Source organism: Panthera pardus, unplaced genomic scaffold (assembly GCF_024362965.1).
Source record: "Panthera pardus isolate Hobbes unplaced genomic scaffold, ASM2436296v1 HiC_scaffold_20, whole genome shotgun sequence".
NCBI classification, from domain to species: Eukaryota; Metazoa; Chordata; class Mammalia; order Carnivora; family Felidae; genus Panthera; species Panthera pardus.
In genome coordinates this window covers 59822848-59840707 of record NW_026526766.1, presented here as the reverse complement: position 1 = coordinate 59840707, position 17860 = coordinate 59822848, and the positions used below count along the sequence as shown (strand labels likewise).

Sequence of the window (17860 nt, the reverse complement as noted above, 5' to 3'; positions counted from 1 at the left end):
GATGTGGGGCTTGAACCCATGACCCAAACTGAAGTCAGACACTTAACCAACTGAGCCACCCAGGTGCCTCTATAGTTTGACTTTTTAAACCATGAGTGGATTAACTTCCATAATAAATATGGAGAGGAAATATTCTATTTCAAACTGTATAGACATAAAAGGTATACATGCATAGAAAAACAAACATACTACATTGTTCAAAAAAATGGTTAGAAAACTACCTGCATGATATTTGTTTAAAGTATATGCATAGCAAACAGGTTCAAAGAATTTATTTACTTACTATTTACTATTGTAGACTCTTAATGACCTTTACTTTAATCTCTATTAATTTTTAATTTTTTAAAATAAACATTTTTTTTCAAAGGCCAGGACAAAACAAAATCCTCACCTTGAGGGGAAAAAATATTTTATAGGTATATGCTCTTCTGGCAAAGGAAAATGGGCATATAAGGGAGGCAATACCAATTAAGTATAAACGTTAAGGAAGTGTACTTATAAATTAAGTATAAATACAGAGGCACAATCAATTAAAAAAAAACAAATTTTGGGGCACCTGGGTGGCTCAGTCAGTTGAGCTCTTGACTCTTGATTTTGGCTCAGGTCATGATCCCAGGGTCATGGGATTGAGCCCTGCATCAGGCTCCATCCCCACTGAGCATGGAGGCTGCTGAAGATTCTCTCTTCTCTCCTCCCTCCCTCCCTCCCTCCCTCCCTCTCTCTCTCTCTCTCTCTCTCTCTCTCTCTCTCTCTCTCTCTCTCCCCCCCTCTCTCTCTCTCTCTCTCTCCCCCACTGCCCCTCTGCCCCCACTGGCACACACACTCTCTCTTAAACGAAAATTACAAAAACAAAAAAAGGAAAAAAGAAAAACAAATTTTGAGGTCCTGTTGTAGTTCTCCTTGCATGAACAAATGCCTAATCACAAACATTCCAGCCATCTTAAAGGTAAATTAGATTTCAATCACATAATGTTGACTAAAAGCATTTCGCTATATATGAAATATACCAAAGTGGGTAGCAAGCTGATAATTTTGTATATGAAACTGATTATCTGACGATTTTCTACTCGGAGATAGATTACACGTATACTAAATTTTCACTGGTCAGAAGCAATTTATCAGACAGAAAAGAGAGGACAGGAGAAAGAGAGCTGAAGTTTGACCTCAGGTGGTAATACTGGTTTTTATGCCTGTGGCTCTCAAATGGGGGCAATTTTGCCTTCAGGGGTCACCTGGCAATCTCTGGAGATTGTTGTGGTTGTCACACCTGACATTTGCCCTCTAGATGCTGCTGGTGGAGGTCAGGGGTGCTGCTAATCATCCTCCAGATCACAGGACAGCCCCGCACCAGAAAAAATTCTCCAGTCCCAAATGTCAATTGTGCCAAGGCTGACAAATCCTGCTCTCTGTTAACTAGAATGTACTAAGCAACGGTATGGTACTTTAGCCAAAACCAACCCAGTGATCACCGTGCTTGCTGTTTAGCTATTAAAGCAGTCACCCAAATATATAAAATAAAGGATAGTTAAAATGTAAATTTTGATACCAAAGGTCCATATCAAAATTATACATTTCTTAACTGTTAAAGTGTAATGGCTGCTAATTTGACTTCATAATAAAGAATATGTATATTTAAAAACTATAGTCAGCTTATACTAAACTTTAGGGTTTTCAAATTAAAAATATTTTATAATATTTTTGAAAAAACAATTACATAATATGAATAGTAAGACAAGCTGTGAGGGTTAGAGTGAGATGGATAATCTCAAAAACTGGGGATTTTTCTTGAAAAACAGCCTTATTAAGAATAATAGCTAATATTACTGAGCACTCATGTGTCACAATCTGTCCTATGCATTTTACTTGTTAGTAATTTACTCCTCATTAAAACTTTATTAGAGCATACCATTATTATTCCATTAGGAAACTAAGAGAGGAAACTGACTCACCCACGACCACACAGCTGGGATCTGACTACAACAGGACTAAAACTCAAACGAGTCTGGCGGGTGAACCCACACTCACATGCGCACTGCACTCTCACACTATTTACAAGTGCTAAGGAGAAGTGCTTGCACATGCAGAGAAACCATTCACTAAGTTAAGCCATTAACTTCACTCCTGTTGGTCCTCTCAGATAACGAACCACTTGAGATTAACATGTATCACAGGCATGATTCAAACAGGATTAAACCACAAGTACAATGCAACACGGGCCCTTTGACAGGAACTCTCGGGTGGTAACGCACCTCGGGGTCATCCGTGTAATCAAACATTCTGAAGATGACCCTTGGCATCGGGTACACAGAATCTTCCGTGTGAGGCGGTGGTGTGAAAGGAGGCAGGTTGTGCTGCAGGGCTTCACACAGGATGCTGTCAAAGGCAAGATAAGGTCTTAGGATGTGCCGCTCCTGCCAACGATCCTTTTTCAATTTCTGAATCTGGGCCCACAGGCAATCTAAATACTAAAGACAGATTAATTTTTAATAATTAATATATATATTTGGAGATCATAGGAAAAAACATTTTGACTAGAATAAACCAAAAGTCAGTACCTTCTAAAATACAGGATACAAAAGTAAGCTAGCTTGCAGTTAAATATAGTACAAAGAACAGTGCTTTTTGTCTTTAATTACTTTATAAAGCCTACCTACTTGAGGTTGTTACCACTTACACTTTCAATAAAAATATCATTTAAATAAAAAAGATCTCAACTCTATGATATCTGGAATCCCACAGAAGAGGAAATGCTTCGATTATATTCTAACACTTTTTAAAAATCCACTATATGCCTAGGGCTATGAGGAGCTGGACCTGGATAGGAAGTGTGGAAAAGTAGCTAAGGTATGTAAGTGGAATGATCCGGAATATGTCACTCCAGAGCTGACCGTGCTTGCGTCATGAGAGAGCGCAAATCAATTTACCTCTTCTTGCGGATGCGGTTTCTCAGCAGTCCATACTTGTAACATGGGCACATGAGTCTTCTGGCGTCTTCTAAAGACAAAAATGAAAAATGTACACTTAGGTTTTTAGCAACACGAAAAGATTTCACCTGTTTTGTAATTAATAAAATGCAAATTAAAGCAGTAAAATAACACTTTTACCTATCAGATTAGCAGATATGAAAAATTCTGATAATGTAATTAAATTGTCAAAATGTGGGCAGATTGAACTTTCAGACCTTGCTGGCAGAGGGACTAACTGATACAATCTTTTTAGAGGAGATACAAAAGAGTATAATCTCTTTGGAAGGCAATTTGACTAAATCTACCAAAATTAAAATTGTTAAGGCACTGTAACCCAGCAAAGCCAGTTCTAAGAATTCACCCCCTCCCACAAATATATTCGTACATGTACACACAGACATATATATGGATATTCACTGAAACATTTATAATAGCAAAAGACTGGAAATAACCTAAATGTCTACCAATAAGGGACCAAAAAACTTATGGTACATTAAAAGAGTGGAATATTATACAGCTGTTAAAAAGAAGGACATAGAGCTATACACTTTTATGCAACAAATCCAAGTTATATTAGGTGGAATAAAAAAAAAGTTGAAAACAGTGTGTGTAGACTGGACTACTATTTGTATAAAAAAGGGGAAGGACATGCACTCAAACGCTAGGATATTCATATTCTTTCATTTTTATTCTTTTGCAAACACCTATATTTTATTTATTTATTTTAAAAATTTTATTGTTTTGAAAAGTAATCTCTATACCCAATGTGGGGCTTGGACTTACAACCTCAAGATCAAGAGTTGCAGGCTCTACTGACTGAGCCAGCCAAGTGTCCCAGCAAACATCTACATTAAAAAGAAAGCCACTACAACTTTCAAAAATATAAAAACATTTAAAAAATTTATCACTTAAAAGTAGGTTAATATAGGGGTGCCTGGGTGGCTCAGTCGGTTGAGTGACCGACTTCGGCTCAGGTCATGATCTCACAGTTTGTGAGTTCGAGCCCCGCATCGGGCTCTGTGCTGACAGGTCAGAGCCTGGAGCCTGCTTCTGATTCTGTGTCTCCCTCTCTCTCTGTCCCTCCCCTGCTCATGCTCTGTCTCTGTCTCAGAAAAAAAAAAAATAAATAAAATAAATAAATAAATAAATAAATTTTAAAAAAAAAGTAGGTTAATATAACGACAAAGCATATTTTTATCTTTACGTTTATTTTAGTTTTTTTGTAACTGTCAATTACCTATTAATAGATAGAAAATGAAACTTAAAATTATTCTGGGGCGCCTGGGTAGCTCAGTCGGTTGGGTGTCCGGCTCGGCTCAGGTCATGACCTCATGGTGAGTTCGAGAACCATGTCACACTCTGTGCTGACAGCTCAGAGCCCGGAGCTTGCTTCGGATTCTGTGTCTCCCTCTCTCTGCCCCACTCCTGCTCACGTCTCTTCCTCTCTCTCAAAAGTAAATGAATGTGACAAAAAATTAAAAAACCAAAAGCCAAAAGCCAAAATTATTCTGAAAAAACTTAAGGGGACACAAAACCGTTATCACACTGCTGGGTAATTAAGCCTAAATTTATGAACAACGCCTATTGTTAGTATCATACCTAATAAGACAAACAAAGTTTTTACATCCACTTGGAAGATGTGGGTAATAGGAGGATATGAGGCCTTTTTTTTTTTTTTAAGTTTGAGAGAGGGAGTAGGGGAGGGGCAAGGGGAGGGGCAAGGGGGGGCGGAGACGGGGAGAGAGAAAGAGAATGAATCCCAAGTTGGCTCCATGCTGTCAGAGTGCAGCCCAATGAAGGGCTTGAACTCATGAACTGTGAGTTGGATGCCTAACTGACTGAACCACCCAGGGGCCCAAGAATGAGACTTTTAACTGAAATGTATCCTATTTCTCAAGAAATGTGGGCTGGGTGAAAGTTAAGAGCCACTGTTTTAAGGATTTGGTATAGGATTAACTTACATGAAATAAATACATTGTATGTGCTAATAAGCCTCTCAGATATTGTGATTCAGCAGGTCTGAACGTTAGGTTGGAGCACATTTAAGTATCATGGGTGATTCTAACGCACACTAAGTTTTGAGAACCACTAATGTTAAGATATTTTATGCCTTTGCCAACATACACAAAAGCAGCTTAAAAGGAGCTATGTTACCAAACCCCTTGCACCAGCAAAGTAAGAAAACGTATTTGTTTATTCTGAGGTCTCAGTAAATTACAACAGTAAGGGAATGAGATTACTTAGAGACAGCCATAGGGAACTCTACAGGTTATCTTTTGAGAAATGGAACTGACATGGTTATTACTAACATAAAATATAACACATCACATCAGTAAGAACTATAAGAGGTGCTCTTACTTAAGATAGCTTTCAGTGTTGGCAAAGATGCGGTCCATCTCTGCGTCTTTCTTTTCATACAACTCCTTTCCAACCCAGGGCAAAGAGGACAGAAATGCATACACATACCAATCCCGCCGCACCTGAAGAATTTTTAAAAAGGCAAACTTAAAATATGTGCTGGTTAATATTCATTCTTATTGTACTCATTTTGAATGAAATCCTATAGAGGCTATTTAATAGGGCTTAGGTAAGACACCTGGCTCAATCAGAGCATTTCTGTGTTAGTTTTATTAGACACAGTCATTTAAATTAACATACAGATGTCATGAGAACCAATCACTATGGCAGTTGACTTAACTTCTAGATATTAAGAATGTGTGATAACCTACCGGTATCTTTTAGTTTTTATTACTAAAGGGTTACCAGTAAAAAATTCTTAGTACTATACAGACAAGATTCAGGTTTTCTTACCTGAGGTACATCTTCTTCCTGAGTTACACTTACAAAATTTTCAAACATAGCAACCATGGATGGGGCAGCAATGACGTGACAATTCACAAGATCAGATAAAAAACGGACCTGTTAGGGAAAACAATTTCTATTAAATCTAAATGTAATATAATCACAAAATAAGCAATCTTGTGATGATTGAAACCACATGTCTGAAAAGCTAAACCTCAAGGTCAAATATAGCCTGCTGTCCTTTTTTCGTGTGCACAGCCTGGAACTAAGAATAGTTTTTCATTATTTAAATGCTTGAAAAAAAATCTAAAAGAATATTTTATGATTCATGCAACTTCTATGAAATTAAATTTCAGTGTCCACAAATAAACTTGAATGGAACACAGTACTCTCATATATGAGGTCTATGGCTGCTTTTGTGGCAAAAACATTATGGACAGGAATGTGCATTTATAGGTTTCCACTCCATGCTACACTAAGAACCTAGACTGTAATATAGCTACCTCAACTTATAATCTTTTCTGTTCTCTGTGAAAAAATTTTCACTGGACTATAGAAATGAAAATTTCTAAACAGATATTTGTTGGGTGTCCTTTGAGTGCCACTGCTAAGCGCTCTTAAAGTCCCTGTCGTGTGGGAGCTCACAGTCTAGTGGGACGAGCATAATGTCAATCCGAAGGCACAACTCCTATACTAAAAGGTAAATAAAAAGTGCTCTAGGAACAGTGATGGGGGGGGGGAGGGGAAAGCATCATAGAAGGGGTAACATTTAGGCTTGGCCGTAATGGATGATTGAAGTATACCTCAAGTGGAGAGCAACAAGAGTATTCTAGGCAGAAGGGTTCAAAAAGATGTATTCAGTGATCTGCAAGTAATTGTGATATAGCTGGAGGGTGTATGGGAGGCAAGGATAGAGAAACAGATTGGGGCAACCAGAAAAGGTCAGGCTATGGAGTCTGGACTTAATCTCACAGCCTGATTGGTGTCTACCTTTTTTGGTAGTGTACACTCAGTTAAAGAACTTGATCACATGCTTCCAACATAACTATATGTAATATAAATATTACACGTGACATATATAATATATACTGGCCCACTGTCAATCTATGTATTACATATTATTAAAGCTTATTAATTCCATTTCCATTTAAGATAAATATTTACTTTTCCTAACCCAATGAACCATATTGTGCACAGGTGTTTAAGACCTTCCACTGTGGAGAATGGGAAGGAACTGAGGTTTGTAATCCATAACCAGCATAAGCAGGGAGAGTTACAGAAAGACCACTCTGGTGACCCTGAAGATACAGTGAAAAAGGTAGAGAATCTAACTTCAAAAGGATCAGTTAAGAGGCTGTTTTAAGACATGAAGAGGAAGAGGGTGCCTGGCTGGCTCAGTTGGTAAGGCATGAGACTTTGGATCTTAGAATCATGAGCTCAAGCCCTGCACTGGGCATAGAGCTGACTTAAAAAAAAAAAAAAGAAAAAAAAATGGTATGAGAAGGAAGGCGTGAACTATGCCAGATGCCCTACAGATAAAGGAAAAGGGACAGATGAGACAAAAATTTAGGAGGCAGAAATGATGGGACTTGGGGGCTGCTTACAGGATGAGGGGGCAAAGGGAAGACCAAGATTAATGCTGATCCCTAGATGCATTATGCAGTAGACAGCAGACACTGTGCGTGGGCTGAAGACAGAATGATGCATTAATTTAGGCACTTCCAGGCAAGATACCTCAGGGCTATCCAGGTAGTATTTGGAACATGAAGCCAGAGCTCAAAAGAAAGGCTGAAGCAGGACATACAGATCACCAACTTGTCAGGAAGAGGGTGGTGTCACCAAAATAAACATGGTTTACAAAGCTATAAAAGAGAATGAGAATGCTTCAAGAGGTGTATTTAAAGAAAAGTGAAGGGGTGCCTGGGTGGCTCAGTCGGTTAAGCATCCAACTTCGGCTCAGGTCATGATCTTACGGTCCGTGAGTTCGAGCCCCGCATCGGGCTCTGTGCTGACAGCTCAGAGCCTGGAGCCTGTTTCAGATTCTGTGTCTCCCTCTCTCTCTGACCCTCCCCTGTTCATACTCTGTCTCTGTCTCAAAAATAAATAAACGTTAAAAAAAAAAAAAAGTGAAATGAGGACAGAATCCCGAGAAACACAAAATGTAAAGCATAAAGGAAGATGACCCAATAGAAGGAGACAGAGGTATAGACAGTAGGTGGCAGCAGGAGGTGGTGCAGAAACCCAGACAAGAAAGGAGCGTAAAGCAGCACGAGCTTACAGGAATGTCAACCAGGATTCAGAGTGAAAAGAAGTCACCCGACTTGGTAACGAGCTCTATGGTACCTTTAGTGAGAATGGTTTCACAAGAGCAGCTACTGTGGTGAGCAGGAACTGTATTTCAGGAGAAAGGATAAATTCCTTGCTTGTAGCTCACCTCCTCCCTCCATCCCAACACTAAGTCGTAATATACTAAAAAAGTAACTTACCAGATATACAGCTTCATTGTAATTGTTTGCTTTCAATGATTCTTTAAGTTGACGAATCATAGCTTCTACAAACTCTCCACCGAAGTTGTAATTCCTGGCATTCAGCAGTCCAACTAATGTTGTATAAATTGTCAGCTTCTCAGGTAACAGACGTGCACTGATTTGAGAACCCAGTACAACAAGAAAACCCCAAAACGACAGCATTATGTTACGGTGCTCAATTCCACATCATGCAAATTTTTTATCATTTTATTAACTTTGAGCTGTGTTTTTAAAACTACTTCAGAAAAGGCATAAATATTGAGAGGAGTTGCAGACATGATGCCTGCAATTTTTCATTTCAACTCTGGTTTGTTAATCCAAGATGTAAGAAAGTAAAACATTTTAATTATAAACTTACCAAACTAATATAAATGTAACTAATGCTAGACCAGTTTATCTTCCAATGTATTTAGTGGACTCTAAAAGCAATCCTACAGAAAATGTTTCCATGGTAAAACATCTGGTGAATGCTGGGTGAAGCAAGTTTCTTTAACGCAGAATCATTAAGGGGGAGATGAAACACTCACTATTTCTAAACTTAGCTAACCAAATGTCACAGGACCAAAATTCTACTTCCAGAAACACTATTCTAGTTGCTTAGAAAATATTCAGAACTAACACCACTTTCAGCTATGTTCCTGTCAGTTAAACTGCTGAATGTCAACATGGTACTTGGACACAGTAAAATTTCTTTACAACCCAGATTGCTTACTCCAAGTGTGCTAATTTTCATTACAGTTATTTGAAAAGCAAGGAAGAGGATTACAGTAAAAAACCTTTGGAGAAAGCAAATGTTGCTTCCTAATTTAGGTAGCCTTTAAAATTATCTCAAAAAAGAAAAGCAAACAGGAAGGAGCTCATGATCAAATTCTCATACACAGTTTGTGTTTTCCCAACGCGCCTAGCAGAGTGTAAGGGACAATTTAGATTAAAAAAAAAAACAAAAAACAAAAAACACTTGCACTGATAGTAACCTTCCTCACCACCCCCAAAACCATGGTTTCCATCACAGTTTAAACATAAATCTACTCCATTCTAAAAAATGCTTCCAAAACAGAAGGCACTTTAATTTGTCTTAGTCATTTCTTAGTCTAAGGACAGGTCTTCCTGAATATAAACTGGATTTTTTTTAAAAACTATAACCCAAATTATTTGTACTTTGTGAGGTTAAAATGAAATCCACTGGTAACTTTGATTTGCGTGTACATTTTTAAATTTCAAAAATGAGCTGTAGCATTATTTAATTAGAATATTTGAAATAGTAACTTACAAATCACCTTCGTATGTGAAATTTTAAAATACCTCATGATTTATAACTTCATGTACAGTACAAAGACCCCTTTTATCCAAAAGTCATAACTACTTCTTTGCAGAGCATATAATTCATAGTGATCAAGGTCCATCTGAGAGATGAGAAAGTCTGGATTAATTCCATCACTGGGAGAGACTGTTTCATGATTCTATATAACACTTTTCCCATTTTAATTTACTCACAGATTAAATAATATTTGTTCTAGCAAACCTAAGTCGAAGAAAGAGTATGTCCATTAATAGCTTCAAAACTTCTCCAGTCTTCTGAAAAGGACTATCACTCAAGTGACCAGTTCCCAAATTTGTTTAGTACTACCACTTTAATATATAAATCAAACTCTATATGTTGTATATATTTAAGTGTACATGCTTAAAAGAAAATCTCTGAATGTGAAAACAGTCAACTCAAATGATAATAAGGTTCCAAGAAACAAAATGTTAAGGAAAATGCTCAATTTTGTCCTTTTTATCGCTAAGGTTCACCAAAGGTCATTTCATTTGTATAAGTTTCCCATTAGAAGGAAAGCTAATGAAATACATGGAATATAAACACATCTTCTGAACACTCCCAAAGCATTTAAGAGTAGATAATACATTATCACCTGGACTCACAAATCTTTTGCATACATACACTGTACAAAGAAGCCTTAAGATCTTGCTCTTGTAGTTAGGAAGATCAGCTTCTAAAACACCTGCCAAGCCTTCTAGGTTGCTCTCCAGAGAGCAGGCACTCTGTAGAGGACAGCATATTAAATATCTGTTAAATACTCGGCAATTAGTTAAAATTTTCTGAGTGATCATAATAAAAGTTAAAGTCTTATCTGTAAAAGGCACTATGACAGGTTTACTATAAATCAATTGGGGTAGTTACTGTTCTTAGAAATCCATAAAAAGAGAATGAATGAAAATTTAAAAGCAAGCAGTCTAAGGTAGCAGAATTAGAAATGTGAGGACATTATCGGTTCTCTTTTATCTCTGTAACTGATTCACTTAACATATGCCTCTCAGCAAATTACCTCAAGTAACCAGGACTTGTTTGGTTCTTCATTTATAAATTGAAAGGATTTTTCCTTAATGTCTCTTCCAAGATTCATATTCTATGAAAATTACATTGAACTATCAATTATCTGTACCCCAAGGGTTTTAATATATTTACTTTGGGATATAGATTGCCTAAAACTAAGATCACCAAGTTTCAGCTGCAGAAATCAGTCGAACAAAGTCAACTACAACCATAAGCCCCTCACAGTCTGTGCCTATGTTGCACATACCTTTTCTCCTACTTTGCATATTAAAGATTCCAAATGATCTTCAGTTTCGTTTGCATCAGAGGTCTTTCTCCTTTTGTGAGGCTGTCCCCCTGTTTCAACAATGTAAAAAAATTAACATGACATGATGAGTCCGGTATCACAAATTTAATTTAACTTTTTTAATGCTCTAATCTCTCTCCTGCCAGAAACCCTACTTTTTACACACAGGACAAGATCTTAACTGACCCACCACTTTTCAGACTGGGCTAGAACCACCAAAGACAAAGACCTCCATACCCAGGGACACTATAATAACTGCAAGAGGCATTAGTTATGTTCACTTTTGTGTGAACAGTGCCCCATGGAGCTGTGCAATGCAGCAGCCCTGTGCACTTCTGTGATAGGCAGGAGCAGTGCCTACAACATCCTAACCACCGTTAGTTAGAATACTCTCTGGACCACTCAGGTACTGCTACTCCCTTCTTTAAACTGAACTGTTCACTGATTTTCAGTTGCTTGGTCCTAAAGCCTCTTAGTGCCAGTAGTACTCATTATTCTAATAATGAAAACCAGGTTAAAAAAGGAAAATGTCAAAACATAGGAAAGGGAGCATAAGACATTAGGATTCCTCACTAGTTTTACAAGTGTTTGAGCTTTCAACTCTGTAATTAATAATAGCTTTGGTTCTGTAGAACATGTAGCATTAGGGTATAGTCCCAAATAATGGGAATTACAATCAGCAGACACATACTCAAAGAAAAGTCCTGAGCACTGTATCAAATAACTGGTGGGGGAAAGTATATGTTTTATGATTTCCTACTTTTAACTACTGTTCTATTATGTTCAAAAACTGGTTATCATTCACGGAATCTTTAAAAAAAAAAAAAAGATCTACCACATTGAAATTGTTACCAATCATCTAGGTGTCCTTTTGGTTGCTGAAGAATTCAGGCTGAACAAACTACAAATCAATCTTAGGCATTGGACTATTTTTCAGACTGTTACTGTTAAACATCTCTTACCATTTTGCTTAAAACCTTAATACGCATACCTTGTATCCTTTTGTGGAATAATCTACGGCTTAAAAGTTCTGAGCCATTTTTACAGAACTCATAATCACTTACTTGCCATTGTAACATCTGGCTTGAAATATATAGTGATTGTCATAAAACACAGTACCTGACTACTCTAAGCTTGGTGTTAAAAGTCTCTCCAATGACTGAAATGATCTTCAGGCGCCACCTGAACTCAAGGTGCACAAAACCAATCTATTACTATCCAGATAGGACCTGATGGAAATATTATAAAAGGCCACAGGGTAAAGCACTATGTGCTTTGACCCCCCGACTTCTTAGTTATCATTATGATCTGGCTTAAATAACAAATGAACATAGTTTTGAGAGGATAATGCCATAAAAAAAAAAGTAACACGCATGCAATGTGACAGCTGAGATATCCAGAGATATCTGCTCATGTAAAGTGGACATGTGTGATACAGTGGAATCAGTGACCTCGATTCTCAAGTATGCATAGGATCTATAAAGCTTCTACCACCAACTTTCACAAAAAGGTCTTCTGTTTCCAGGATTTATTCACTGAAAAAACTGCATTTTCAATGCAATGTTTATATAAGCTGTCAGCCAGGATGCTAAAATAGCCTTCTTCTAGAGCAGTGTTCTTAATTGGGTGAGATTTTGTCCCCGCTAGGGGCCACGTGGAAATCTCTGGAGACATTTTTAGTTGTCACAACTGGGGGAGTGCTACTGGCATCCAGTGGGTAGAAGCCAGGGATTCTGCTAAACATATTACATTGCACAGGACAACTCCCAACAACAAAGAATAATCCAGCCTGAAACGTCAATAGTGCTGATGTTGAGCAACTCTGTTCTAGAAAGCAGAATATACTAATGGCCGTTCTTCAGAACCAGATTTCTGGTAAGGTTGGGAAAATGCAGATGCTAAAAAACTAGCCAAATAAGAGCAGTTTTTTTGGTTTTTATGATTGTTTTTTAAAACTTTTAACTACCGTTCGCTTCCTTCTAGCCCATCTACTCTGCCAACCCTTTATCTCACATCCCACCTTCCACATCCTCCCTAAATTAACTATCCAGCTAGCTCGTTCCCAAATTAATTTGGAATCATACCCCCGTCTTTAAAGCAACATTCCCAGACCCTCTGGTAATGTAGAAAAGGAGAAAATAATGCTGTAGGGAGAGAAGGCAGGATTTCTGAAGACAAACTAGAAAATACAAGTACATAGTCCTCCCTGAACTGCAACTCCTATTTTCTCTCTTCCCATTTTGACTGTATCAAAGGACAAGTTTTGTTTAGAGAATGGGAAGAGGCAGAACATATTAAGAAGATATGCCCCACTCTCACCTGAGATATGTGAGGATATGAAGGTGGGGGGTGGTAAAACTATAGACACATCTGAACTCACGGACAGTACCAGGATATTGAACTCAGAGGATAACCTGGGTACACAGAATAAAGCACCCTCATTAAGGATAAAATTTGAGGAATTAACTGAACGTTCTCATATACCCCTAAGAAAACATATCCATGGTAGCTCCCAAAGCAAGAATAGAGTTTATATTAAGTGTAACTATGTAGAAGTTTTACAATATAGATTCAAGTTACATATTGCCACTTCACTCTGACAGTCTTGGCTAGTATAGAAGAAAGACGCAGATCTTTATTAAAACCCATTTGAGGGGCGCCTGGGTGGCGCAGTCGGTTAAGCGTCCGACTTCAGCCAGGTCACGATCTCGCGGTCCGTGAGTTCGAGCCCCACGTCGGGCTCTGGGCTGATGGCTCGGAGCCTGGAGCCTGTTTCCGATTCTGTGTCTCCCTCTCTCTCTGCCCCTCCCCGTTCATGCTCTGTCTCTCTCTGTCCCAAAAATAAATAAAAAAACGTTGAAAAAAAAATATTAAAACCCATTTGAGGGGCGCCTGGGTGGTGGTTCAGTCAGTAAAGCATCCGACTTCAGCTCAGGTTATGATCTCAGGGATCCTGAGTTTGAGCCCTGCATTGGGCTCTGTGCTGACAGCTCAGAGCCTACAGCCCATTTCAGATTCTGCGTCTCCCTTTCTCTCTGCCCCTCCCAGGCTCACGCTCTGTCTCTCTCCTTCAGAAAAAATAAACACACATTAAAAAAAAATAAAATTAAAAAAAAACAAAACCCATTTGACAGGATCTTCATACACCGGTAATTTTTTTCCCTGTAAGGTGATCCTAACTTTATAAGGATACACTGTACTACATCTTGTATCTTTACTTACTATAAAAAACACAAGCAGGAAAACAAAGACCTACCTGTAAAAGAGAAAGTAAAGTAGCAAAACCAACAAGGTAAAAGGGAAAAAAGTAGAGTACCTTGATCTTGCAGCTTTAAAGCAGAGGTGATCACCAGCCTGTATACAAACTACACTCTTCCTTGGAGTAACAAATCCCTTCACTTTTAATTATATTTTTTTTCTGTAGTGAAGTTAAAAAAGCAGTCACGGTCTAAAAGACAAGGACCTAATTCTAAGTGGCTGAAAAGGGAGTTAATATGGGTTTTTGGCAAAGATTATGGATAATATAAATACTTTCTTAGAATAACAAAATAAACAATGTACTCAACAGCTATTGTATGCATATCCTGTAATAACTGCAAAGCTCCAGAGACATTCTTGGAGATTCTAAGAAATGAGTTAGATTTAGCAGTGGACCAGTATCCACACACACTAATTTCCCATTTAGGACTTCCCTTTCCTTCTTTATAAACTGAACTCCAGGTGAACTTCACTGGTATAGTCTCCTAACTTGTTTCCCTGGATCCTGGACACTCCAGCCTCAACAAAGAGATACAATTTTAAAACTGCCCTTTATGAGCTGATCCTCTGCTACCTCTTATCTTAGCTCCTACAACTCCCCCTCAGCCCCTCCTCACTCCTCCAACTCTGCTCCAGCACCACTGGCCTCCTTGCTTTCTGTGAACATGACAGGAATGGTCCAGCCTTAAGTCCTCTGCACTCATGGTTCCCCATACAGCCATCTGGTTTGCTCCCTTACTTCCTGCAAGTCTTCAGATCAGATGCCATTCTCAGTGAGGCCTTACCTGATCAACCTACATAAATAGCAACTCCACCTCAACAACAGTCTCTACCCCCTTTTCCTGCTTTTACTTTTCTCTGTAGCACTTCACACCATTTGACACATTCTATTTTATTTGACTGTGTTCTGTCTGGAAAATGAGGCTTCATCTTCATGTTGTCCACTACTGCATGCCAGTAGTTAGGACAGTGCTTGGCACTGGTAATTTTTGTTGAATAAACGATCGTATCTCGTCAAACACATGGAAAGTCATAGCAGCCAGTGACTGATAAGAGCTGACAACAATCCAGAAATGCTGATATATCTACTTAATCAGGACTATTATAATTCAGCCTATTTTAAAATAGTCTCAAACATTTAGGCATCTACTATTTCAGATCTTTAAAAAAATCAGTAGAAGCTTAACTAAAAAATTCAGATCACTGTTTAGGGTAAACCCTAGTTGATCATTACCCAAGTTGTGGCAATTCATAAAAGTTTCAGATTCGGTATAGTATCCAAGAGGAACTATGAACTGCCCCTACTACTAAATTATTCACCAGAATAAAGTTTAATTAACTCATGTTACTTCTTTCTATTATTTATTCTAAGGTTCCTGCTTCAAGACCCGAACGGACCATGATTTACTGGCCATCTGGTATTAAAAGAAACTAACTCCCAAGAAAAATTTGCTACCATCACAATAACAAAAGCAAAAGTTGTTTTTGTACATATTCACATTCAATTCTCCAGGTTGCCCTCTGGAAACATTTTCTCTCCCTTTAAGGTGCCCTAGAAGCGAGAAGAGTGGAGAAAAGAAAGTATGAGAAAAGCGAAGAAAGAGGGAAGAACTTTAAAAGACTTGAAAGTTCCCTGAATCCCAAGCGATCATTTCAAGCATTAGTTTTTGATTAATCGAATTCCAAGCATAGGGAAGCTGTATTTTCTGTGCCCAGTATGTATGTTATGCAATAAGCCTCATGTATTAAACAACGACAAAAAAATCTAGGCACGCAGCGGAGTAATACCTGTGTCCTGATGACAGCCCCGGACTTGCTTTCACTGGCGTCAAGCCACTGCAGGCTGTGTCTCCGTGTTTATTATACTAAAGCTCTGGACCCTTAGGTGTCAGATAAGGCCGGATTAGAATATCCTCTCAAGCTATTCTCTAGCAGAAATCTGATGTTTCGTTGTTAAAACTCAAAACATGAGGCGCGTCTGGATGGCTCAAATAATCGTCTGACTTCGCTCAGGTCATGATCTCAAGGCTCCTGAGTTTGAGCCCCAAGTCAGGCTCTGTACTGATGGCTCGGAGCCTGGAGCCTGCTTCTGATTCTGTGTCTCATTCTCTCTCTGCCCCTCCCCCGCTCGTGCTCTGTCTCTTTCAAAAAAAAAAAAAAACCACATTAAAAAACTTTTTTTCAAATGAAACTAAACACATGTGATTCTGCTCATATTCCTAAAAGTCCCAAGATTCAAGGTGAGGAAAATGTTAGTGAAAAAAATTAATTAAAAAATTTTCTTCCATATCTTTTCTTACATCGTTGACACCTGCGAAAGGTTATCACCTCTTAAGCATTAACCGATGATAAATAAGTAAATATCATCATGAGATATGTCACATGTATTACTTCATTTAACCCTCACAAACTGAGAAGAGGTATGTAATATACTTCTATATTACAGACTAAGGTTTACAGAAGCGATAAAACCTGGGCAAGATCATGAAGTAATGATAGGGTCTAGCTTTGAACTTAAATCCTCTGATTTGGCCTCTTAACCAATACACCACACACTTTTTAAATAGCGCTACACTGTAATATAATAGAATTACTTAGTTTCTTTCCTGGTGGATGTGTGTTCTCCGCTGATTTCTGTAAGGTAAGCACCTTTTTCCTGTTTTTAACTAGCAAAATTATCCTTGGTTTTTATGGTGGCAATATCATGATCCCTAGGAGCGCAACGATCCAAATGGAATAGAGAACCCCTGATCTACACCTCTAAGAGCTCTCCAGTGTGTTTTCCAGTACTCCTCTTTGACGAGGGAAATGCGCTGCGCTTGCAGTCAGTTCAAAATCTAATGTAACAACGTGCATCTGTTTATTAGTGACCTCGTGAGTATAGATAAGACACAGATTTCTTTTCCTGCAGTTTGAAAGAAGGCAGACCAACGCATGACCGGTACAGCAGAGCTCAGACTGCAATTCGTCAGATCTTCCACTCACCGCTTTGTTCTTTCCCTTCTGAGGGCCCTTTACAGGTGCAGTTTGAGGGTCAAAACGAGCCACTGAGACTAGTGGTCCCTGTCACTGTGCGTAAGAGACGGCCGCACAGACCCAGGTATACTTCCCTACTGGACGGTTCTAAGGACCAAATCCTGAAGAGTCCTTAGAGACTAGAGAGATCCACCAGGCCGACGACTAAAGGATTTGGGGTGGGGGGAAGCGAGGGCTTTCCAGAAGTCGCCTGGCCACACTCCCGGTGTGCCACCCTCCTTCACTCCGTGGCTCCCCGAACGCTCCCGGGGTGGGGTGGGGGAGGGCTTCCCATCCCTTCCCTCGAGCCCCCGGGACCTCGGCTCCCGCCTGGGCGCGGCCTCGGCGGCAGGGCCGATGGCACTCACCGTCGTTCTCGTCGCTGTGCCGCCGCCGGGACATGCCGCACGCCGGAGCGCTGCCTAACCGAGAAGCCGGGAGGGAAGAGCGGCAGGAACTGTCCGACCGCCGGCCGGTGCGAGGACAGCAAGGAGGCGCGCGCAGTGTCCGGCGCGCAGGCGCACTCGCTCGAGACGGGTCCCGGAAGCGCAGGCAGGAGAGGTGCGGAGTGGGCCTGACGGGCTCAGGTGCGAGAGAGCCGGTGTCTGGGAGCTCACTAGGCCGAGGGCGTCCGGTCTACACGCAACCGCCCCCTCGGGCTTCCTCCGCC

General features: G+C 39.5%; 1 protein-coding gene across 2 annotated transcripts in view; it reads right to left on the bottom strand.

Annotated features, from left to right (window-relative positions):
• NCBP1 (nuclear cap binding protein subunit 1) overlaps positions 1-17673 on the bottom strand; it is a 37745-nt gene extending 20072 nt beyond the window's left edge. The window contains exons 1-8 of one of the 2 annotated variants that reach the window (XM_019454406.2): positions 17559-17673; positions 10879-10967; positions 10239-10339; positions 8255-8411; positions 5778-5885; positions 5325-5446; positions 2925-2994; positions 2250-2465 (exon numbers count right to left, since the gene is read on the bottom strand). In XM_019454406.2, coding sequence (XP_019309951.1) covers positions 2250-2465; positions 2925-2994; positions 5325-5446; positions 5778-5885; positions 8255-8411; positions 10239-10339; positions 10879-10967; positions 17559-17592 — 897 coding nt within the window. In that variant the 5' untranslated portion in view covers positions 17593-17673. Of the gene's footprint in view, positions 1-2249; positions 2466-2924; positions 2995-5324; positions 5447-5777; positions 5886-8254; positions 8412-10238; positions 10340-10878; positions 10968-17558 lie in introns of those variants that run through there. The other variant, XM_053908114.1, reaches the window with a different exon arrangement.
• Between the last annotated feature and the right edge of the window lie 187 nt (positions 17674-17860).